This window comes from Anser brachyrhynchus, assembly GCF_964034855.1.
Source record: "Anser brachyrhynchus genome assembly, chromosome: 13".
Lineage (NCBI taxonomy): Eukaryota > Metazoa > Chordata > Aves > Anseriformes > Anatidae > Anser > Anser brachyrhynchus.
The window spans coordinates 6,878,876-6,900,673 of NC_137708.1; the positions used below are offsets into that span (position 1 = coordinate 6,878,876).

The 21,798-nt window shown below is 57.3% G+C and overlaps 2 protein-coding genes across 7 annotated transcripts in view; both read left to right on the plus strand.

The window, feature by feature from the left end:
- Nucleotides 1-858: 858 nt before the first annotated feature.
- On the plus strand, nucleotides 859-11,133 carry ARL13A (ARF like GTPase 13A). Of its 6 annotated transcripts, XM_080553466.1 has the most exons (9): nucleotides 859-995; nucleotides 1,087-1,187; nucleotides 2,092-2,162; nucleotides 2,521-2,770; nucleotides 3,079-3,184; nucleotides 3,279-3,894; nucleotides 4,208-4,309; nucleotides 4,626-8,089; nucleotides 9,927-11,133. In XM_080553466.1, exons 1-8 carry the CDS (start codon nucleotides 963-965, stop codon nucleotides 4,700-4,702), a joined length of 1,356 nt encoding a protein of 451 aa, XP_080409592.1. In that variant the 5' UTR covers nucleotides 859-962; the 3' UTR covers nucleotides 4,703-8,089; nucleotides 9,927-11,133. The 6 variants fall into 6 exon arrangements, with proteins under 6 accessions (XP_080409592.1, XP_080409597.1, XP_080409595.1 ...); XM_080553471.1 differs by lacking the exon at nucleotides 2,521-2,770; XM_080553469.1 differs by lacking the exon at nucleotides 2,521-2,770 and having other exon boundaries at nucleotides 937-1,187.
- A 1,178-nt stretch (nucleotides 11,134-12,311) lies between these two features.
- ATP11C (ATPase phospholipid transporting 11C (ATP11C blood group)) overlaps nucleotides 12,312-21,798 on the plus strand; it is a 59,737-nt gene continuing 50,250 nt past the window's right edge. The window contains exon 1 of the mRNA XM_080553453.1: nucleotides 12,312-12,491. Within this exon, the coding sequence (XP_080409579.1) occupies nucleotides 12,465-12,491 (27 nt within the window). The 5' untranslated portion in view covers nucleotides 12,312-12,464. The remainder of the gene's footprint in view (nucleotides 12,492-21,798) is intronic.

Consider the following 21,798-nt stretch of genomic DNA (forward strand, 5'->3'; position numbering starts at 1 on the left):
GTCACCTCTCCCTCTGCCAGGCTAACGCAGTTAGGGCGCCCACATACATGGGGCGCACGGACAGTCACCCCAAACAGCGCGGCTGTTGTGTCTGGCCGCGAGATGGGTGTGGAAACTTCCTCGGTCAATCATTAACCTGGTGCAGCTCCCTGCTCACTACAGCGCTCCCAGGCAGCTCGCCTTGCGCCCCAGCGCGTGGGTGCTGCGGGATGCCCGGCACTGCCTCTGCAACCCAGCTCGCTGCTGCCAGATGCTGTATGGCACGGACCGTTGGGACCCCATCCGCAGCCTGTGGGAGCTCCCTGGTGAATTTTTCACCAGGTCTGGTGTCCTCGGCCCTCTGGACCCTGCGCTCCACGCCGAAAGTCCCTGTGGCTCGGACATCCCCTCGGGACCTCTCCTCTGGCTCCAGAGCAGGCAGCCTCAGCTGCAGGAAGCAACAGGAAACCTGAAGAGCCTCATAAGAGCTTTGGGGCCGCAGATCAAGGAGCTGGTGCTTTTTTGCTGGCTCCGTTCCTCATCCTACTGTCACCACTTCCCAGCCCTGTGCCACCCTCAGCCAGACCCTCCTCTGCTTCAGAGCCTTGCAGCTGGCCTGGGGGTGCCCGGGCATCTGTGCCTGGGGGCCATGGGGCCAGGACTGCCTCCTCGGGGCCCTGCTCAGGGGCTGCGTGTGTGCAGAACGGCCCCGTGCCTTCGGCAGAGCCCGAGAAACTCTCGGGTATTTCTCAGGGTCCCCACCAGCTCCCTGCTCCCAGCCAGGCGCTGCTCAGCTGGGCTTTGTTTCTGTTCCAAAAGCCACATCTGCTGCTGGAGGTGCCGAGAGGAGCAGCCCCTGCGGGGCTGCGGCACTCCATTTCCCAGTGGCCACCGGCCTGGGCTGACCCACCGGGATTAGGGAGACTGCAAGGAGTAAATCGTGTAAATCCAGATTAGATTTAAGCAGATGCTACGCAGAGGAGATGCGAGCAGGAGCCGTGCAGGAGAGCAAGCAGGTGAGAGGCCGAATCACACCCCTGAGATGCAAGAAGGTGCGGGCGGCCACGGGCAGGGGGACAAAGCCACAGCGGGCTGCTCGTCCTGCAGGTGCCAAAGAGAGGCCGTCCCCTCGGCGCGGGGCTGCAGGGCATGTTCCACCTCTTCTCCCACTGCTGGTCCTGGCTGCAGGCCATACAGGAGCCCATCAGGTAAATCCGTGCGCCCGCTCCAGGGGCTCTCCGGTGAGCTCAGCGCTCGCGTGCGCATTTATCAGGGAGGGCACCGGCACCGTGGCACTGCGCGGGAGGTCCCCGAACTGCAGGGCAAGGCGAAACCGAGCTGCCTGCGTGTGTCGTGAGGCCAGGCCTAATTCCCTCGGGGGGGAGCAGGGCGGGCAGGCCTTGCGGGCAATAAGGGGGTTTATGGCCCGTCCAGCGACGGTGCGGTGCGGCTCCGTAATGCCGGGGGTGGAGCTCGCTGCCCACGCAGACTCCTGTGTATATTTATGGAAAAGATACTGAAAATGACTAATGTTGTTGACATGTAAGGCAAAGGGAAATTGCTCTGCTCGTGGCTCAGACGGAGCGTGTCACTGGGGAGCAAACATGACTGTTGAGGAACGGGAAAAACCTCCCGGGTCCAGGCAGAAGCTCATAAAACATCCTTGCTATTTTTCTGTGTATTGCCCTAATGCACTAACGCGGAAGAGTACTAAGAAAAATCACAAACTGCTTCCATACAAGTAACAGCCTTTCCAGCCTGTGCATACTATTGCTTAATCCCTTAGAGTCCGAGAGGAAATGGTGGTCGTGGGAAGCGCGCGGAGGGCTCCTTCGGTGCCAGGGTGGCTCCAGGTTCCCGCGCACACCTGAGGGCCCTCCTGACAGCTCTGCCCCTGCTCTCTCCCCGAGCACCAGGGACCATCCCTCCCCTCTCCCCCATCCCAGGCAAAAGCCCGTGTCACTGTCCTGCCCCTCTCCCAGCCGAAATAGAGCTGCTGCAGGCAGCCCCTTGCCCAGGGGCACCACTATTCCCTGAGGACGGCGGCTCACACAGAGCTGTGTGGGGCACAGCGTGCCTGCGGGCTGCTCACCCCTTGCTATTGCCCCCCAGGAAGGTGACCCTCCTCGTCGTGGGGCTGGACAACGCGGGGAAGAGCTCCGTCATCATGGACATAGGGAGAGGTGAGGAAGGTGACTTCTGCTGGGGGGTCCCACAAGGAGCGTGGCGGGGGGGGGGGGTGCTCCCTTGCACCCAGTGTGCCTGCGGGCTGCAGCGGGTGATACAGCCCCCAGGATCCCAGCAGGATCACTGCCGGGGGCTCTGCCCCACAGATCTCTCATGGCTGGGCTATACCGGTCTTGTACCAGTGAGGAAAACTGGGCTTTGAAGTACAGAAGTGAAGCTGCTGGCCTGGGGCACGGGGTGCTGGCTGTGCTCTGGGTATCCTTGCGAGTGGGAGCAGGGATGGGGCCCGGGGGAAGAGGCTGAGTGTGGTGGGGACGCTCCCGCATCTGGCCTCTTCCCTCTCCCCACCCACAGCCCTGGCCTGCGAGGTGCTGCCCACGGCACAGCCCGGCCAGACCCGCCTGCGGGTGGGCAGGTTCGAGGTGACGCTGGTGGACCTGCCCGGGGCCCAGCGCTTCCGCAGCGCCTGGCGCAGCCACTACGGCACGGCCCACGGGCTCCTCTTCGTGCTGGACTCCAGTGACCTGGCGCGGATGGAGGAGGCCCGCAAGGCTCTGAGCCGCGTCCTGAGTCACCCTGATGTCTCTGGAAAGCCCCTCTTGCTGTAAGGCTGAGCCTCCCGGCTGTGACCCGCGGGTTTTGGGGTTGGGGCGAGCAGTGGGAGCCTGTGGCTGGGGCTGCGGGCAGTGCAGCAAGGCTGCCGTGGGGATGCGGTACCCGGGGGGTGCCAGCACATGGGGACCCCTGCAGCGCTGGGGTGCTGAGAGCACCTGGAGAGGGGCTCCGGCATCGGGCACGGCTCGGGGCAATGCTTCACCTAACCGCAGCCAAACTGGGAGAAAGCAGCCGGTCTTCCCCATACGGTACAGCGGGGTGCCTGGGGTGACCCCCTGCCCTCTCCCCGTGCCCCAGGCTGGCGAACAAGCAGGACGTGGCGGCCGCCCTGCTGCCCTGCGAGCTGATCGAGCGCCTGGCGCTGGAGCGGCTGGTCAACGAGAACCGCTCACCCTGCCGCATCGTGAGTTGCAGGCGGGCTGCCCGACCCTGCTCCCCTTGCCAGGCACCGGGGGGTCGCGGGGGCTGACCGAGCCCCCCCCGCCCCTTATCCCCAGGAGCCGTGTGCGGCCGCCGGCCCGGCCCGCAGCACCCTGCAGGGGCTGCGCTGGCTCCTGCGTGCCGCTGCCGAGCGCTCCCCGCTGCTCCCTGCCACCCGCTCCCCGATGGCCGACCCCAGCCCCCGGACAGCCCGCGGCCGCCAGCCCGCCCGCAGGTGGGTGTGCGGCTCCCTCTGTGCCATTCCCTCACCCGCACGGGGCTCGCCCCCACCCCGGCTGTGCTCTCGCCCCACCAGGGACCCCCCGGCCCGAGGGGAGGACGACCAGGACGGCGTGGGGAAGATGGGGGAGCACCGGGCCGCCCGCCGCCTCCTCCCCCAGGTGAGAGCCCCCCAGCCGCAGCAGGAGTGGGCCGGGCTGGAGGGGGCTGCCATCGCCTTCCCCTCATCCCCTCCTCTCCCTGCCCAGGAGGAGAGCGCAAAGGGTCCCGGGAGGAGGAAGAGGAAGGTGAAGGTGAGGAAGAAGGGCCCGGGGCAGCCGAGCCTGGCCAAGGAACCGGACAGAGCACGAGGAGGGGGTGACAGCCGAGCCAGCTCTGCTGTGGGGCTGCTGGCCCCCAACAGGGTCGGGCAGGAGGAGCCTCTGCCCCCCGGGATGGCTGCCCCCCACCCAGGTGAGAGGGGGCTGTGAGGGCTGCTGGCAAGGGCACATGGGGATCCTCAGAGCCACCCCAAGAGGCGGTTTGGGGACCCAGAAACGTGGTGGTGCGCTGGAGCACCAGTCCCTGTGGTCTCCCTTAGCTTTGCTTGCAGATCAGCTGAGCGCAGAGCGGGGTTGCAGGAGTCTGGCCGGGAAAGAGGAGAGACATCCCTGGGCATCTCAGCAGGAGGACTGCGGATCTGCCAGCAGCAGTCCTCTCGGCTGGTTTGGTGACAGAGGCATCCTTACCAAATGTGATGTCTGAAATTTCGTATTTCTCCATCCAGCACAGGGCATGAAAAAGAAAAAGAAGAAGAAAATTAAGAATAAAATCAAGTCACAGGAGCCTGCCGCGGAGCAGCAGCGGGAGGAGGTCTCGAGCACCGTTGGTTGGTATTTCCCAGGACAGATTTTGCTGAAAAGCGTCAGGGGGTTGGCCTGCTGGCAGCGGGATGTGAGCTGCTCAAAAACCCTCGGCCACACGGCGCTTGGTGCAGGGGCACAAGCACAGGCAGGAATAAGTGCTGCTGCAGGGCGGGGGGGGGGCTGCTGGGGAGGTGAGCGCTGCAGCCTTCAGGTGGGATGCAGCAAGGGCACGTGAGTGCACTGTGCTGGGGTCTGGGGCGTCCTTGCAGCCCTCGCTCAGCACAGGCCCCAGAGATTAGTCCCTGGGTTAGTGCCTGACCGCTTCCCTTCCTCCCCCAGACTTGTACCGCCGGGCGATGCTGGCTCTGAAGATGCGGCAGGAGCAGAGGAAGCAGCCGTCTGCCATCGCCCCCTGAGCGGGGTGCAAGCTCCCAAGGACCCCGGGCTGTGTCGCAGTGGCTCTGGGACCTGCGGCTTGTGCAGAGCTCCCGGGGTGCTTGGTCAGGGCTGGCAGTGGGTCCTAGGGCAGGAACAGCAGCGTTTCTGTCCTCTGCGTGACTTGAAAATCAGGATCTGCAGGAACGAGCCTAAAGTCCTTTTGTAAAAAAACCTCTCTGGCAGCCAGGCTGCAAACCCTCCTGAAAAGGTCAGGCACTTTCTGACCCTGTGTTAATATTCTGTGTAGGACTTGCTCTGAACACGACCGAGTCTGTAGAAGAGAGGAAGATCAGAGCGAATATCCCAAGGGGAAAGCCCGTCTCTGGAATTGACACATGCCCAGGCAAGGCTGTCAGCACAGGTCGGGGGCTAACTCGGCCACTCGTTCAGCCCCTGCCTGCTGCCTGGGCGAGTTGTTTCCTGCCGGTGGGGCCAGGAAGGCCGTCCCGGGTGGTGCCTTCCATCCCCAGCCACAACCAGCGGCACAGCATCAGGAGCCTCCCAGCCTGGTGGAAGCTGCGGATGCCCGTGTCGTTTCTAATAAACCCTCCAGCGTCGCCGGCAGCCACGATGCAGGGCGGTTCCAGAGCTGTGCTCAGCGCGGGGCTGAGCCAGGACACGGAGCGGCACCTGCGTGCCAGCACAACCCGCCCGGGCAGAGCTGCGCTCTCACCAGGACTTCGACGTGCTGGAGCACCGTGCTGCCCTGCTCCGGCAGCCCCGGCTGGGCACGTGTGCGAGGAAACGGCTGCCAGAGCTGGGAGCACCGCACTCGAAGTCGCAGGGGCAGCAGTTTTCCTTCCGTGGCCACAACAATGTGAGGACTTGAACTGTGCTCAGAAACCGAGCCGTGAGTCACCGCCGCGTCCCTGGTTGCTGATTAACAGGCCATGCCTTCCAGGTCCAGGGCAAGAGATATCGCTAAAGCCCTTCCTTCGGTTGGGATAAAAAAGGGAAAAGAAGAAAAACTCGGACTATTCTGCCTTGCTAGTGTGCTGTAAAGCTTTGTTTAACTCTGTTAGATTCAATTGCCAGTGACCACAGCGACTAAGTGCAGCAGCAAATTAACACCGGCGTGTAAATACAGCCCTTGCAGTACAAGTACACCCTTCTCTGTGCTCCGTGGAGCTCCTGGGACGATAGCGGATGCGGGAGGGCAAAGCTGGGGCCCTTGTCCCGCGTGGGGCTGGGCCATGCATGCGCCGAGCAGGCAGCACTGCAGGCTCATGGAGCCGCTGCCCCTGCTGCCCTCCGCTGCCCCACGCAGGGGGACTGGGGGGCCAGCGGCGTGCGGGGCTTCCAGAGTAACTTCGGTGCATCCCACTTCTCTTTTCCTTTATTTTTACTTCTTCCCCCCACCCTTCTCCCAAGGGAAGATTTGCTGTTTTTTTAAAAGAAGTCCTCCTCTTGTGCCATGTGTAACACACGACCTGAGAAGCTGGGCAGTGGGGAGAGTCCAAGGCCTGGCTGGTGTTACTGGGCAGCTACAAGACACTTCCCATGGGAGCCAGCCGTAAGAAACCTGCTAGAGACCCCTACCTTTTCACCCGCAGGGTGGTTGGGTGCTGGACCAGGCTCCCCAGGGCAGCGGTCACAGCACCGAGCTGCCAGAGTTCAAGCAGCGTTTGGACACCGCTCTCAGATACAGGGTCTGATTTTGGGGTGATCTGGTGCGGAGCCAGGAGCTGGACCCTTGTGGATCCCTTCCAGCTTGGGTGGTACTGTGATTCTATGATTCAGAAAATAACTGTGTCAAGTAGCAGTGCAGATGATAGGCAGTTCAAATATATTTCAAAATCAGCCCCCTTTCCCCTGGTGTTTCAGGGGCTGTAGAGCAGCTAATCCCTGTAACAAACCAGGAGACAAGCCTGGCCTATGCCGACTGAAAATAAGGCTTTTAGCTTCTTTAAAAGTTAAGCAGCAAGAGCTCTGTGTTAAAAAAGTTCTATCTCGAAATCAGAACCACCTCAGAAATGAGATTCTGAAGACCTATTTGATCAAATATTCAGCAGCTAAGCCAAAAGATACTAATTAATGGTTGTTCCACGCCACTGGGTAGTGGTCTGCTCCTGCAGCATGCGAGGAGCAGCTGCTGTACCGGGAGGGTGCCCGCCTGGGGCACGCAGAGCAGGTACGCAGAGCTTTTCCCATCATTTTCCTCCTGCTTTTGAGCTCACAGCCCAGCAGCTGAATAAATAGCAAGGGAAGAAGGACCGGGCCTCAGTGGCACTGCCTGCCGAAGGCAAGGCGTACCTCTGCCCAGCCCAGTCCCGGCGTGTCTGACCCGATGGAGGTGTGCCGCTAGCAGGGCTTCTTGGCTTGAGGGGGCGTCCCAAAAATGAGGTAGTGGAGAGTGACATCCTCCCACACATCTCTGCTTTGTTGGAAAGTGCCGGGCTGTGGGAAAACGTGCTGAGAAGCATGAAGCAATGCAACAGCACCTGCCAGTGGAGACTCATCTTCAATCCACCGACACAGAAAGTAAATGGTGTTAATGACATTTTCTGCAGGAGGGCTGGAGCCAGCTGGGTGATATAACTGCACTTTGCGTTTAGTTTTTTGTTTTGTTTTGTTTTGTTTTTTTGTATATTGCCTAACACCTCCCTGTTTTCATGTTTACAGAGGAGTTATCTCAGGAGTATCAGGTTAGGCAAAACCCGGAGCCTGCTTCCCGTTGTCATTTTTGTGGGGCTGCCCTGCCTCAGCTCATGCTGCGGCTTCATTTGTTGCAAACCAGTGGTGCAGGAGCACTTGCGAGTTTGGCATGTCTGCAACTCACTTTCCCTCGATGGGGCTTGTTAGGGAAAACCGTGGCAAGGTCAACAGCAGCTTTCTCCGTGGCACTGTCCTCTTCTAAGCTTGAAGGATGGAGGGAGGGAGGCAGGGGTGCACCCGTGTACTGGGGAGCTGTGGGGTGGGGGGCACAGCCCAGCAGCATCCAGGCCTGAGGAGGGGCACGGACTTGTGGTTACGTTGGAAGCACAATGGTTGTTTTGTCCACCCCTCCATTAACTCTGAGTGATGAAAGAGCGATCCAGGAGATGACTGGCGAGAAAGCCTCCCAGGCACTGATTCTGGACACTGTTTTAGTGTTGTGAAGGCAACTAAGTGCAAGTGTGAGTGATGATAGCTAATGAGTGTTTTGCCAGGTGAATGTAACAGGTCCCATCCCTGCAGGCTGCCTGCAGGTGCTCCTTGTTCCCTGTTAGCATCTCTCTAAAGCTCAGCAGGTGGCCAGCCATATTTTGCAGGGCATATTTAGAGGGAGGGCAAGAAGCCTCTTTTCCCTGGGGAAAGGAGGTGGGACCTGGAGCATGGTGAGGGCTGTTCGTGTGTAGCTGTCTTCTCACGGAGCCGGACAAAAGGTAAAAATAAAAGCAATAAGAAAATTTGCCCCAGGCAGCTGGGATTCGTGGGGGCTTGACTGGCCTTTAAGATGTGCTGTCCTTACTGTGTTGGGTTGGCTTTGTAATTCCTTGGGTTATAGCTGCAGATATCACAAACGTGCTACTCAAACACAGCTAAGGTGTGTGCCTTTTTCTCAGGATGTGGATGAAAGCCAACTGCTGCATGTAAATACTTTGTGTGGTAAGGTGAGGGGATTTGAAACCCCAGAAGGGGTGTTTGGATTGGTAAATGCCCAGAGTGGGAGTGTTTAGAGCTCAGGAAGCTGTGTGAGAAGGAAACTTTCTCACGCTTGCAGTTGCTACCCTCTGCCTCGCCGGCAGCCCACTGGGCTGGGTGCCAGCATGCTGTTTTGGCTCTTCCTAGCTCAGTCACAAAAACGGAAACGTGGGGAAAGGCAACTTTTTTCTTTCTGTTTTTCTTTCCCCTGGGTGAGCACACCAGGGCACCGCTTATTTCTGTAAGGTCATTCAGCATATTGAGCTGAGAAATGCTGGTGCCCAATGTTGGGCAGCTGATCAATCCCCTCCAGAGTTCCCAAGGGCTGTGCTGGCTGGCGGACATGGGTGGCATTGTGCCTCGCCTGGGGGTGTCAGCACGCTTTGAATAGTGAGCAGCCATGCCCAGTGCTTCTTTAGAGTTTGTTATTGGTTATAGATCTCCCGTTGTATTGCATTAAAAACAAATCAGGTTACTTACTGTCACGTACTCTACAGAACTGTTAACAAAAAAAACCCCCACAGATTTAATTAGGTGAGAGTAGCTCCCTAAGCTTCTCCTGATTGTTATGAAAGAGGCTGTTAAGACTTTGCAGGGAAAGGGAAAATAATGAGGACTGGAAATTTAGAAAATATGAAAACTTTCCCTTTCTAGGTTAAATGAGCCTTGTTGGAGACATTACTGTTGGCAGGAGGAGGAAGGATACAATCACACTTATTTAATGGTTGTATTTGCTTCGAGGCATGAGGGAATATGCTAGAGGCTGAGGTATATAGATTTGTCATTATCATGTACCAAATATACTTCATGTCCCCTCCACCCAAAAAAAAATTTTTTATATAAAGGATATTGTTAACTAAAATTGGTAGTCTTTTTCCTTCATAAATTATCACTTTGTAAGTCATTGTATAGTTGAATAGGTTATTTCAGACTAAGGGGAAAGTGTCTCTTGAGAAAGGCTGATAGTGCATTAATTAGAAGGGCTTTTGCTATAGAATATTGCTGGAAAAGGGATCAAGACCTAATTTATTAACCGAAAGTTTTCATTTTAGTCTTCTGTAGCAATCAGAACTCATGCCTGGTATGTAGAAGAGCTTATACCTTATTAAACTGCGTTTACACTTCAGCACAGATGGGTTTAGCAAGACTCTAGCACAAATCCCTGATCTGTTGTGTAGGTCTTTTTTTGGCTACCCATGCTGTGCTCTGCCTTAGACATTCCAATCCATCCTCCATACATTGCACAGCTGCAGGAAGAGGTTTGGGGTTGATTTTGTAGGTCTTAGGTGTTTTTGCTTTTTTTGGCTAGGATTGTGTACGTAGGTTGTAAGGTACTGCTGTGACACAGGCTTGCAGCTACAAGCATCTGAACTCTGTGTCCTGCTTTCACAAAGAAAGCTGCTTGTGGAGTGATAAATTGATTTGAAATGGACTTTGCAACAAAAAAAAGGCATGTGTAAATCCCCTTGTTCAACTGACACTACAGCATGCATGCTGCTGCTGAGTCAACTCTGTAGAGCACAGCACAGACTGAACTTTTGCCTTTTCCTTCCTTTTCTCTGTGACTGTTGCAAAAAGCTTGGCCTGTGGCAGCCCAGCTCCTTAAGGCACCCCCCAGGAGGTGCTTGCTGCAGGCTGTGACTTCCCGGGGGAGCTATGGTCCAAAGCAGCTGGTTTTGGTGTGGGATGTGGCTGGGACCTGGCACTGAACACTACTTCCAAGCAAATTCTGTGGCTGACTTCCATGCAAACTCCTCTGCAGACGGATTTGCTTCCTGATGACCTCCTTCCCTCATGCATGTTTTGCAAACATGAAGCAATCCTTCCTTGTGACTGTGGCATGTGGAGCTTGCTGGCCCCTCGTGCCTGGCCAAGACCTGCTTTTTCCATCTAGATGAGTACTAGAGGAGGAGGGAGCCTGCATCATGTCCTGGTGAGAAGTGAGCAGAAATACCCAGAACTGTCAGCAGCTCAAAGCGGGACTCCAGCAGGGTCAGTGCTTGCCTGTGCCAGTTGGTCAGCCGCGTGCTGGCAGGGCAAGCAGAGACCCCAAAGTGGATTTGAAATTCTCAACGGGGCTTCTGGCTTGAGATCTGCTGGCAAAAGCTTTCTCATTTCTTATGAAAGAACACTTGTCACTGAATGAGTACAGGATCTGCCTCCACTGAAGAAAAGGGAAGGAAAAAAAAGTTGTCAGTTCCTGGTGGGGAAGGCAAGGAGGAAGGCACAGAAGTGCTCCTGGCACGCGGCCACCTCCCCCTGGGCAAGGCCAGACCCTGCCAGTCTCTGCATGAACTTCCCAGGTGGAGATGGCCCTGGGATGGTTCTCTGGGGGGAAAAAATAATTCCTTGAGAGCTGGGGGCTGCTGCGTGCTTCTGCCTTGTGCAAGGAGGAGCCCTGTATGTCAACCGGCAGGTTGTGCCTTGATGGTAAATGAGCACCTGTGTGAGTCTGAAGAGTTGGGTTAATGAGACGGGCTTCGGGCCATCACAACGCTAATGACAGATGTGCATCAGCGCTCAGGAGGCGGGAGGGACCCCGAGGAGAAGTCAGCCAGCACGTCCCATTGACCCGGTGCTCGACACCCGCGGTACTCTCCGCGGGTTTGGGGCCAATTTTGCCTTTTCCCCGAGAGGACGTCCCCCGGACAGCCACACGGTGGCAGAAGAAGCAAAGACTCCTCTGGCCCTGCCCGGCTACGTGCGAGAGCAGCGGGGGCGAGCTGTGCCCCCGCTTGAAAGCAGGGGGGGGCTGCGGGACGCGGGGCTGTGCAGCAGCCCTTGTGCTCTGCCCCGCTCCGCTGCCTCTGGGGCCGGCCGAGGTGCTCCCAATGTGAGGGGTCTGTTGGGGGCTGGATGCCTTGAGAAGGGTGCTTTGGGGGAAGGCCGTGAGCTGTGCGGTATCAGCAGGCGGTCCCGAGGGTGGTTTTGGGGTGCGGGGAAGCCCGGGGGATGGCCTCGCTTCCCCTGTGCCTGGGCGGCTTCTGCTGAGCCAGGGGTTTCGCCGCCCCCGGGCCAGGCTGCAGCGGCAGGGGTGCTGATGGCCTCGGCTTCTCTGACGTCTTTCTGAGGCAAAACGAACCGTCTGCTGCTTGGTCCCGTACCGCAGCCCGACTCTCGCATTTTAATGCGGCTTTTAAAAACGGCGACAGCAGCGTTTCAGGCTGTGCCGTACAAAACGCTCCCCGTCTGGTTTGCAAGTCAAAAAGGGCAAGCAGAGCTGCGGGGCTGCTCCTGTGGTGCTGGCGAGACCGATTTCCCCTCCCAGCCTGATGATAGGGAGATGAGCAACCGCGCCTGCGGGGGTAAACAAGAGGAGAATTTCTGTTCTGCCTGGTGGGCTGCGTGAGCCTGGTAGCACATGGCCTTTGGGGACACGAAGGGGCCCGGTCCCAAAGGCTGCTGAGCGTTGTTAATCTGTTCATTGCCCGCTGCAGAGCTCTGGGAGGGGTCCAAGAACAGCCAGGGCCTCTTCCCACCAGCATGTGGGGACCCTGAGCCCCCGGTGCCGCTGCCAGCCCAGCCCTGCGAAAGCTGGGGCGCGGCGACGATCCCGGCTTTGCTCCCCGCTGCTTCGTGGGGAGGGAAGCCCGCGGCTGGGCTGCTCGGGCGTTACACGGGGGTGGTTTAGCTGCCACTCGTTATTTTACAACGCGTGTGGAGCCGCCTGGCATTGTTTGCTGGCTTCCTTGCGGGTAATGCCGCGGCCGCACGGGGAATAACGGAGAGGTGCGCTGGGGCCGGGGCAGGCCCTGCCGGCCGTGCCGTGAGGTGAGCCCCGCGGGGGCTCTGAGGGGGAGCACGGCGGCCGCGCCCGGCTCCCCGCGGCACTACGGCTCCCAGGCTGCCCCGGGCCCCGCAGGCCCGCCTCCGGGGCGAGGCCGGAGAAAAGCGCGGCGCGGGGGCGCTGGGGAGAGGGGGGAAGCGGCCGGCGGCGGAGCCGGGCCGGGCCGGGCGGTGCCGAGCCGAGCGGGCCGGCCGGCGGGGCCCCGCGGCGGGCATGGTGCGCGGCCGGCGGCGGGGCCCGCGGGCAGCCTGAGCCGGGCCGGGCCGAGCCGAGCCGGGCGATGCCGCGCTGAGGAGCGGCGGGGCCGGGCGCTGCCGGGCGCTGCCGCGATGCTCCGCCGCAGCCTGAGCCGCCTGGTGAGTGCGGGGCCGGGAGGTTGGGGGGGGGGAGGGGGGGGATTTATTTCCTTGTATTTGATTTTGGGGGGCCGGCTCTCGGCCTCACGCTGCCTCCCCCGTGGGATGCGCCTTCCGCGGCGGGGTGCTCCGTGGGTTGCTTTTTCCTCTTCGCAAAAAAAAAAAAAAAAATCCTCTCCCCCCCCCCCCCCCCCCCCCCCCCTTAGGGGGGGGAAAATAAAAATGAAATAAGCGAAAGGGACTTCCCTGTCGCGGGCGGTGCGCGGCAGCAGCCCGTGCTTTCCGGCAGGGTGACGCCGCGCGGGTGCTGAGCCCCTCGTGTCCCCGCACGAGCCGCTCGGAGCCCTCGCTGCTCGGGCCGGGCTCCGTCACTACCCTCTTTTTTTTTTTCCCCCCTCTTCCGCAGCGAGCGTGGCGAAACCCGGCGTTTTTGCAGCGTTTCGGCAGCTCCCGCGCGTTTGGCGGCGCCGGGTTCGTGCCGGGCTTTCGGCACGGGGGGCTCGCCTCCCTCTTCAAGTCGGGAGGTTGCGCGACGGCGGGGCTGGAGCACGGAGGGTGGATTTCTGTCTTCGCGCTTTTAGGTTGCGTTTCGGTTCAAGGTTGTGGGTGAGCCCTGCAGAAAACGCAGCTCCTGTTGTTTTACTGCCCTAGGGACAAATTTATCAGGCCTGGTCTCCGTGCCCCAAGTTCCTGACTTTGGGTTTAGCTCTGCCTGCCGCTGTGCGTTTCCTCCCTGTGCCTAGTCGGAGGCTTTCTCTAACACACATCAGCAGGCGCTTGAGGTCTGAAGCGTCTTCTGGTGCTACCGAGTTCAGCTAAAAGCTCCTTCAGGTGGCTGCCTGGTGTAAGCAGCTGCTGGGGAGCCGCAGAGGTGGCGGTGGGATCCCTGGGTGCCCGGCAGTATCATCCTCGTGCATGGAGGAACAGGAGGCCTTTGCCAAAGCCCAGGGGCAGCGGGCTGTCGAACGCTTTTCCCGGCTTATGCGAGTGCGATGAGAGTAGCAGCGTGCTGTGCTTGTTATCAGGCGGGTGCACGTCCCCGCCAGCGCAGCCAGGACTCGGGCAGATAGAGGCTCCTGCCGCCCCGCTCTGCCCCGTCCCCAGCCCCGCCTGGGTCAGAGTCAGGGCCCCTCCTGCTCCCTGGGTGAGAGGGCTCCACGTGCGTCTCCACAGGGGCATCTCGGAGCCACACGGGTGTCCTGAGCGCGTGGACAGCACAGGGCACGGAGATGCTTGGGCCGTGGCGTCGCGGGAGACTCCCTGCGGTTACCGAGGGCTGAAGGTGATCTGGCAGTGAGGTGCCCGTAAGGTTCCTCTGACAAATGGTGTCGCTTCTCCCCTGGGTGGCCTCTGCCAGAGGCTCGCAAGTGCTACTGGATATTGAACATACAGTTTTCAGGTGTATTTCGCAGCTTGTGCGGTGAATGTTTCCTGCCCAGCCAGCGTGGTCGTTATGTGGTTCTGTTTTTCCCTTCCATAAAGTTCCTTACCCTGCATAGGGCACGAAACAGGATGCCAAAAGAGCGAGAGGGGAGGAGATGTGTGTTTGGGTCTGCGCTGCCACTCCAGGATACAGATGCGTGCTTCCTGCAGGAACAAATTGGCTTCTGAGCTTCAGCTTACACCAGTGAGATCCCTGCTGCCGAGACGAGAGTCGGACGGGATTGCTGCGGGGAGGCAGGATTGGATTGCCACGGTTAATCCACTTTAAGGAGATACTGTCAACGTGAAATACAACTTCAGTTATCTTCTGCAAAGCGATTTTGGCATTGGGGTCTCACAGTCTCGCTCTGCTTGCGTCCCGTTAGTGGGAAGGCTGCGGAAGCACAGGGGGTGCCCGTGATGGCACCCAGGGGAGGTCTGGGTCCGTCTCCACGCACAGTGGGGTGAGCGCGGCAGGTCCGTGAGCAGCAGCAGCTTCCTCCCAGCGCGCCTGGAGGTTAGAAGCGCAGGTCCCTGTGTGGTTGGATCAAAGATAACGTGCTTTTCTCTTAATTACCTTCCCTGGATTCTTCTGAAGTCGCAGGCAGCCATACCTCCGGGCCACAGCTATGAGGCTGTGGCTGGCAGGCAGGGAATCCGGATCGCCGGTGTGGCGGGGTTAGCACAGCTTTGAACTTTGGAAGAACAAATGAAGAAACCCAGACAGAGAAATTACTCATGACCCTGTTGTTTTTGGCTCTCGGAACATTTGCTTTTGTTTAAGAAGGACTCCCTTGTGCAGCCAAACCAATTTTATCGTGTCTTTGTCTTCCTGCAGGTTGGTGATGGTAATGTCTCACCTGCCTCCTCCCTGGGTCTCGGCCCTGCCTCTGCCACGTGGCCGCTAGCAGCCCGCGGCTCGGGGAAGGCAGCCTGTCCCTCGCGTGTCCGTGGTGCAGTGCCTCGGGCCAGGCCGCTGCTTGTTATTGGGGAGGGAAGGTAACCAAAGCAAAGGGGGTTTGCTTTGTGCAGCCCTTGTAGCAGGCTGTTACTTCTTATTTGCGTGCATAGCGCTGCTTTCACGTGGAGGTTTTCCATCTGGGGCTCGTTTTATTTAATTACAAAATCGCGTGCAGACCCGCTGCGGAGCGGGGACGCAGAGGACGGGCGTGCAGAAGCCGGGCTCTTGTCACCCGCGGCTGCCAGCCCGCTCCCCTCCGTGCAGCCCTGGCTGTGCTCCACCACCCGCTCTGCGTCCCCCGGGCTGAGTTTTGCCTGCCGCTGGTGTTAAACCTGCGGCAGGGGAAGTCTGGTGTTGCAATTTTGGGTGGGTGCAGCCTGGGTGCGTTTCTGCTGCCCTGCCCCACACACCTGGAGCCCTGAGGCTCCTCCACCTTCCCCAGGGCACAAATCCCCGGGGTCGGAGCGTTTCGTCCCATTGTGTCACCTGAGCTGTTGCTGCCCGGCCCCTCTCTCCTTTGGGGAGGAACAAAGACAGAAGAAAGGCCTGGGAGAAGGCATGTGTTGACTCTGAGAGGCGTGTGCCGGAGGTTGACAGGCTGATTAGATCCTGCCTGGGAAGCGGTGGGGCTCCTGCAGCAGCGGGAAGGAGCAGGGGCAGGCGGGTGCTGCTCCCTGCCCTCCTGGGGTCAGCCTCACCTGACGCTTCGCAGGAGAGCAGTGCCCCACAGAGATGCACTGAAACAGCAGGAAATGAGAAAAAGCCCAAAGTCCCTTCTTAGAAGGAAAATAACCCCCCTGCGCACGCGGAGGGGCAGGTTTCGCAGCAGCGGGGTGCCGCTGCCCTCAGCCGTGCCCAGCTCTGGGGGCTGCGGGAGCGCAAGCTGTGCCGGAGCACGTGGGGCGGAGGGTGCCGAGTTACACGCTTACCTCTGGTTTTTGCAGCAGATGTGTAATAGTCTATTCCGGGACGTGGAGCACATCTGCGGTTTTCTTTCACACTTGCTTTTTTTTGTAAAATAGTGCGAACCAAACACTACAGCGTGTGATTGCAGTTCCTGCTCTAATAAAGAGGAGCATAGGTAGGAGGAAGAAGTCTTGAGAATCACTTTTTTTCCCCCCCCCAGTTCTGCCATGCTAGCACCTTGAGAGCGAGGCTGCGTGTCAAATACCGTGTGCACGACTGCCAAGTCGAGCATTTTGCTCTCGTTGAAGTGACAAAAACCTGCAAGCAGCAAAGGCTGGGTGTGGGCACGCAGCGCTGCGGGGTGTCCCTGTGACACCGAGTGGCGGTTCTGCTTGGCTAAACCCCGTGCTTCAAGAGAGCGTGGATTTTAATGAAGCGACGAACTTCTCGTGAATAAAAGCTTTGTTGCTGGAGTTTATTTTGTAAAGTGCCCTTAACGTGACAAGGCTGTCTCATGGCTCAGGGTGAGCTCTGCCGGCAGCAGCCACGGCGCAGGCTGCGTGTTACCGCAGAGAAGCCGCTGGAGTCTCAAATTGGGAAGCTAGAAATAAGGAACAAGTGCAGTGGGACAGCCACGTGGGCTGGCATGGCTCGTGGTGCTGGGGCTCCTGCTTTTCCCTTTGCTTTTTTTTTTTAATTGGAGGTCGGGGGGGGGGATGCTCTCACGTGGTGCAGACCTGTTTGGTCAAGCTGTGAGCACTGTTTTTCCCAACTCCTGCTTTTGGTACGTTTTACTGCCGTATCCGCTGTTATCTGATGCAAGGTGGGACTTTGCTCCCTGGAAGGGTGTTGGAAATGTGCTTATGGACACCTGGGAGAGAGGCTCCCAGCTGCTGCTGGGGCGCAGCCTGCTCGTGGGGAGCAGCCCCAAGAGGCCCCGTGCTCCCCACAAGTGCGTGAGCCGGGAGCAGCCTCCTGCTTGCAACAGCATCGCTGGTTGGGGTCGGTGCCTGCCAGCTGCAGATGGTTCTTTCCAGGGCTGAAGTCCCCTGTCAACGTCCATACCCTGGAAAACAGGAGTTTCTCAAATTCCTGTAACAGTTTCTCTTTAAAATTGCAAAGCTCCTAGCTGGAGCCTTTTTCCCAGAAATAGCTCAACCATTTGGCTAAAAATAAATAAATTCAAATTAATAAAAAACAAAACAGCCTCGGACAAGCAGCTGCATGGAAGTGTTCAAGTGTACAGTTAAAGTCCAGAGAGGTAAGAAACTACTGTGAGGGGGAGCTGGGAAGCACAGGTCAAACGCTGGTGATAAAGTGGTGCTACCGATTTAAGTCCATTGCGTGCAGCAACTTTTCTGCTGAGAATTAGATGTGTGCAGGGGCTGTATTTTATTCTTAAAACCATTTCTGTCTCCAGTCGGTATTTTGCAAAGAATAACAGTGATTTGCTGGGTTGCACAGACAAGGTTTGGAGCTTTGCTTCGCACTGAATTGCATCCGTAAGCACGGCAATTTGCTTTTAACAATGGGAATCGTAAAAGCAGACAGGCCATCTATTAATAGCGGGGTTTTGCAGACTTGTCTTTAATTTCATCCTGTTGCCCTTGGTTTATGCACTTCCTTTCTGATTAAAGCTCCTGCTTTCTGTCTGTAACGGCTTATATCCTCGCTGCAGGGGAGGTTGGCTTAATGCTGAAACGTTAGCTTAAGCAAAGCTGGCTGAGAACGCGACCGGAGGCCCAGCCGGGAGAGTGCCCTGAAACAAGGGGCTCTGCAGCCAGCGACCATGCTTCCAGCCCTGCGAGCCGGCTGCCCGGGAGCATCCTTCCCCCGGGGTCTCACGTGCAGGGGTACGTGACTGAGAAGCCCCCGCTGCTGGCTGTTAGTTCCCCAGGATGCTGCGTGCGGTTGGAGGGCCCCTGCAGGGAGGAGGTAGCCCTTGGGTCCCGCTGCCTAGGAAGGGGGGATTTTCTGTCTCCCGAGGAACTTGGAAGTGGGGTAATTAAGCGTGCCGTTAAGCCGTTTGCCTTTCCCAGAAAGCGTTATCTTGGGGGATTTTTCAAGGGAGTTTCTGGTATTTAATTGTCTTTGGGATGTGGTGAGGCTCGTGAGAGCCGCAGAGGTTTCCCAGCACCCGTCCCTTTGCTCGCCTGTTCCTCTGGTGGCCCTCCGCTGGAAAGTGTCCACCGTGGCCCCTGCCGAGCCCTGCTCCGGGAGGCAGCTCGGCTCAGCGCAGGAGCAGGGCGCAGCCCTCGCGCCGTGCTGGCACAGGCTGGCCTGGGGTGAGCTTAGGCAATACCTTACGCGTGGGTTTAGGCTGAAAGCTGCTTCTCCTGGTACTTCATCTCGGAAATATTTCTGTGCTTGCCGAGGCCTGGTGGTGGGAAGGATGGGCTGGCTTTTTGCCCAGCAGTTTCACCGGCGCTGCAGCCCACCGAAAGCACGCAAGCTGTGGACTTTACCTGCTTGTTCTCTCCTCAGCCGGTGGACTTGCATCAGGAGATTTGAGCTTTGGTCTTTACAAATGATTAAATACCAGCACAGGCGAGCTGGGAGAACTGTGCTTCTCATCTCCTGCAACCTCTGCTCCTCTCCTCTCTGGTGAATCGGCAGTACCTTGTTTGGTCTCCACCATTTGAATTACTAGGAGATTATAGGGCTGTGACCACCAGCAGCTTTGGGGTGCACGGCTGTGGCTCTCCTGTTCCTGCTGAGGAGTTTCACACTTGTGCTTCTGTTAATCGTGAGCGCTGTGGCGGTGACTTGGTGGTGGAGCATGCCGTGCTCAGACTGCGCCGTGCCCATCAGAGAGCGCGTCCTGCGGTGGGAACTGCCAGGGGTGATGCTAGGTCACGTATGGCAATAATAACATCCGAATCATTGAGGTTGGGGAAGACCCTCAAGATCATCAAGTCCAACTATCAACCGAACACTACCAAGTCCTCCAATAAACCACGTCCCTACATCCACACGTGTCTTAAATGCATCCAGGGATGCAACTCCACCACCTCTCCGGGCAGCCTGTCCCAATCCCTAACCGCCTTTTCCATGAAGAAACTCTTCCTGCGATCCAACCTACCCCTCCCCTGGTGCAACTTGAGTGACGGCCTTGTGTCCTATCACTTCTCACCTGAGAAAAGAGACTGACACCCTGCTTGCTGCAGCCTCCTCTCTGGCGGTCACGGAGCCGCGAGGTCTCCCCTCAGCCTCCTTTTCTCCAGAGCGAACAGCCCCCGTTCCTCAACCTCTCCTCGTAACGCTTGTTTTCCAGGCCCCTCACCAGCTTTGTTGCTCTCTGCACGCCTAGCTGCTCTTCCTGAACCTATCCCACCACACGGGGTTGTTGCGACCCAAGTGCAGCACGCGCACTTGGCCTTGGTGAACGCCACGGGACGCAGCCCACCCGGATCTCTCTGCAGACCCTTCCTGCCCACAAGCACGTCGGTGCTCCCACCCGACTTGGTGTCATCTGCACTCGATCCCCTCATCAAGAGCACTGGTAAAACTATTAAAACTGGCCCCAGTGATGAGCCCTGGGGGACACTGGTTGTGACCGGCCACCAACTGGATTTAACTCCGTTCACAGCGATCCTCGCTCTGTACTGCTGCTCTCTAACCGCTGTGCTTCCAGTGGACGGTGGGCTACAAGCACCTGGGAATAGATTTTGGAGAGTGAGAGGGGGATAAAAGACAACACAGCATCGTTTCTGTATTTTCCTCCTTTGGGCGTGTGGTTAGGGTGGTGGCAGATGGTCCTGTGGATTTTGGACTTCACCTTCAGGGATCCCAGCACCACCGGGCTGTGACCAGAAAGTTATCCAGAAATTTCGTTTCAAGTGGCTTTGTCACAAGCGAGAAGGAAAAACATCAATGCGCATTTAAAATCTCCTTTCACGGGCTGTCCTGGATGTGAAGCTGCTGCAGTAGCAATACGTTGGCTTTCAAAATGTTCTGTGCTCTCTTGCTTTATTGTATCTTGTCATGCTGCAGCGGCCATAGGCTGCAGCTGAAACTCGCCTTAACCGAGCGCTTTCTCGAGCAGCAAACACCTCGTGCCGCTGTCGTGGGGACGAGAGCCCCGCAGCAGCGTCTGTCCTGCGCTTGCTCGAGGGCACGGAGCTGCTGCTGAAGCGAGCGGGTGTGAAGTGCCCGAGTGTCCCGCTGCTGGGCAGAAAGGAGCTGGTCCTGTCCTGCTGCGGGGGCGTCCGCGGCGCAAGCCGGTCCTTGAAAAATACATTGAGAGAAAAACGAGGTGCTGTTCTGCAGGGCTGCATCTTCCTGCCCCGTGGCTGGGCCGCGCAGGGCCTTTCTGCTGACCGTCTGCAACGGCGCCGGGTGAAACTCCGCAGGGTTGCGCTCCCAGATGTTAATAGAGATGTGCATTTAGAAAATCTTTGTGCATTAAATATACATGCATTAAGTATATATGAGTATAGATGCATTAAATATAAATAAATGTATTTGCGTATGGGTTCTTCCTTTGGTTTAGCTGAAATCCGGGTTGGTGAGTGCTGGTGGCTGGTGCAGGGCACTGCTCCGGTTACATCCTGTGCAGCTCAGTACCGCAGCCGGGCAAAGGATGGGGCTGGTACAAAGGTAGCAGTCCTGGGCCGGCTTTTTCCTCCTTTCCTTCCTCAATCAGAAATGAAACCGTTAGCAAAGCCTCAGTTTGCGGCAGGGGGTTGTGTCTCCCTGCGGGGTGTAGCTGGAAGTGATTTGGGGCGAGCTCTTCGCGTTGACCTGCGTGGGAGGAGCGCCCTGCACGGCTCAGCCTGGCTGCTGTGGGGTGTGACTTCACTTCTTTTTTGGCTGTCGGTTGGTGTTTGGTTGTTTTTTTGTTGGCTTTGTTTTTTTCACTTTCACCAGTGTTGTTGCTCGTCACGTCACGCTGTGAGCCAGTAAAGGGGGCAAGCTGGGGGAGCAGTAACCCGACAAAACAGGAGCTGCCTCCTTTTTGGCCGTGCTCGCATCTCGGTGCTGTCTGCTGAGAGAGCACGGCTGCTCTTCAGAACCGATACTCTGTAAATGGCTTTTTTAGCTTGTTGTGCAATATCTTAAACGTGATTTGCAGTAAGTTCAGCTGTCTTTTTTGGGGGACCTGTTGCATCTTGCTGACCACAGTCATTTTTCAAAACTTTAGTCATTCTGTTTGAGGTAGAATTTCAACCGAAGCCAGTTTAGTCTAAAAATCATCCCCACTCCTGACGTTCAGCTGTAATGGATAGCATTTGTAGTTCAGTGACATTTGTTCCGTTCTCCTTAATGAAAGGTTAATGCACTTATCTTTGATATGGCTGTTTGGAAAGGGCTTTTTGTTTTTCTCCTGCAGCTGAAATCAAGGCTAAGCACCTGGGAGGGCATTTTGGGAGTGAACCAGGCTCATTACTTTTGTTGACCAAGATTCCTGTTATGCCTTTTCTGTAGCCTTGAACGAGCAATGCTTCGTTGTAGGCTTTTTGCTCAGTGATTTCAGCCGAAGGTTGCAGGATTTGTAAGTGGAAGAATCCTTGATCCGGCTCCAGTCTTGCTCTCGTAGGGCTGTATCTGGAGGGGCTGGTAATTTCTTGCTGTTTATCTTCAAAGGATTGGCAAGCAGTTGTCTTACCTGGCCTTATCTTAAGTATGCTGTGTACCAATTATGACATTTTATTAGACTACCGCAAAGTAGAAAACAGTGGCAACGCTCATTTGATAGATATGTATTTTTGAAATATTGTGGCAAATGCACAGATTTGCAAAACAGGCACTTTATTTTTCTTGAGCACTACGGGATACATAAAAGCTGAGTAAGATGTGCAACAGGCAAGACTAGATGATTTAAAGCGTTGCTTTGCTGTTGCGATCCAAGCTATTTTCGGCAGTAATAAAAATTAAGTGCTGATAGACTACGGTGGAGCTGTGCTCCGTTGCCTGAGTTTCAATTGGCTTGGTGGAGAGAGGGAGGGGAAAAATCTCACTGCCGGGAAATTAAATGAAGGGGAAAAAAAAAATCCACTTCGTGAGCAGCCCTGCCAT

Excerpts from the sequence above, each read along its gene's own strand:
- ARL13A (XM_080553466.1), top strand. The coding sequence starts at position 963 with ATGCGAGCAGGAGCCGTGCAGGAGAGCAAGCAG. Across the intron at positions 996-1,086 it reads CCGTGCAGGAGAGCAAGCAG|GTGCCAAAGAGAGGCCGTCC; the intron begins GTGAGAGGCCGA and ends CTCGTCCTGCAG. Across the intron at positions 3,895-4,207 it reads GATGGCTGCCCCCCACCCAG|CACAGGGCATGAAAAAGAAA; the intron begins GTGAGAGGGGGC and ends TTCTCCATCCAG.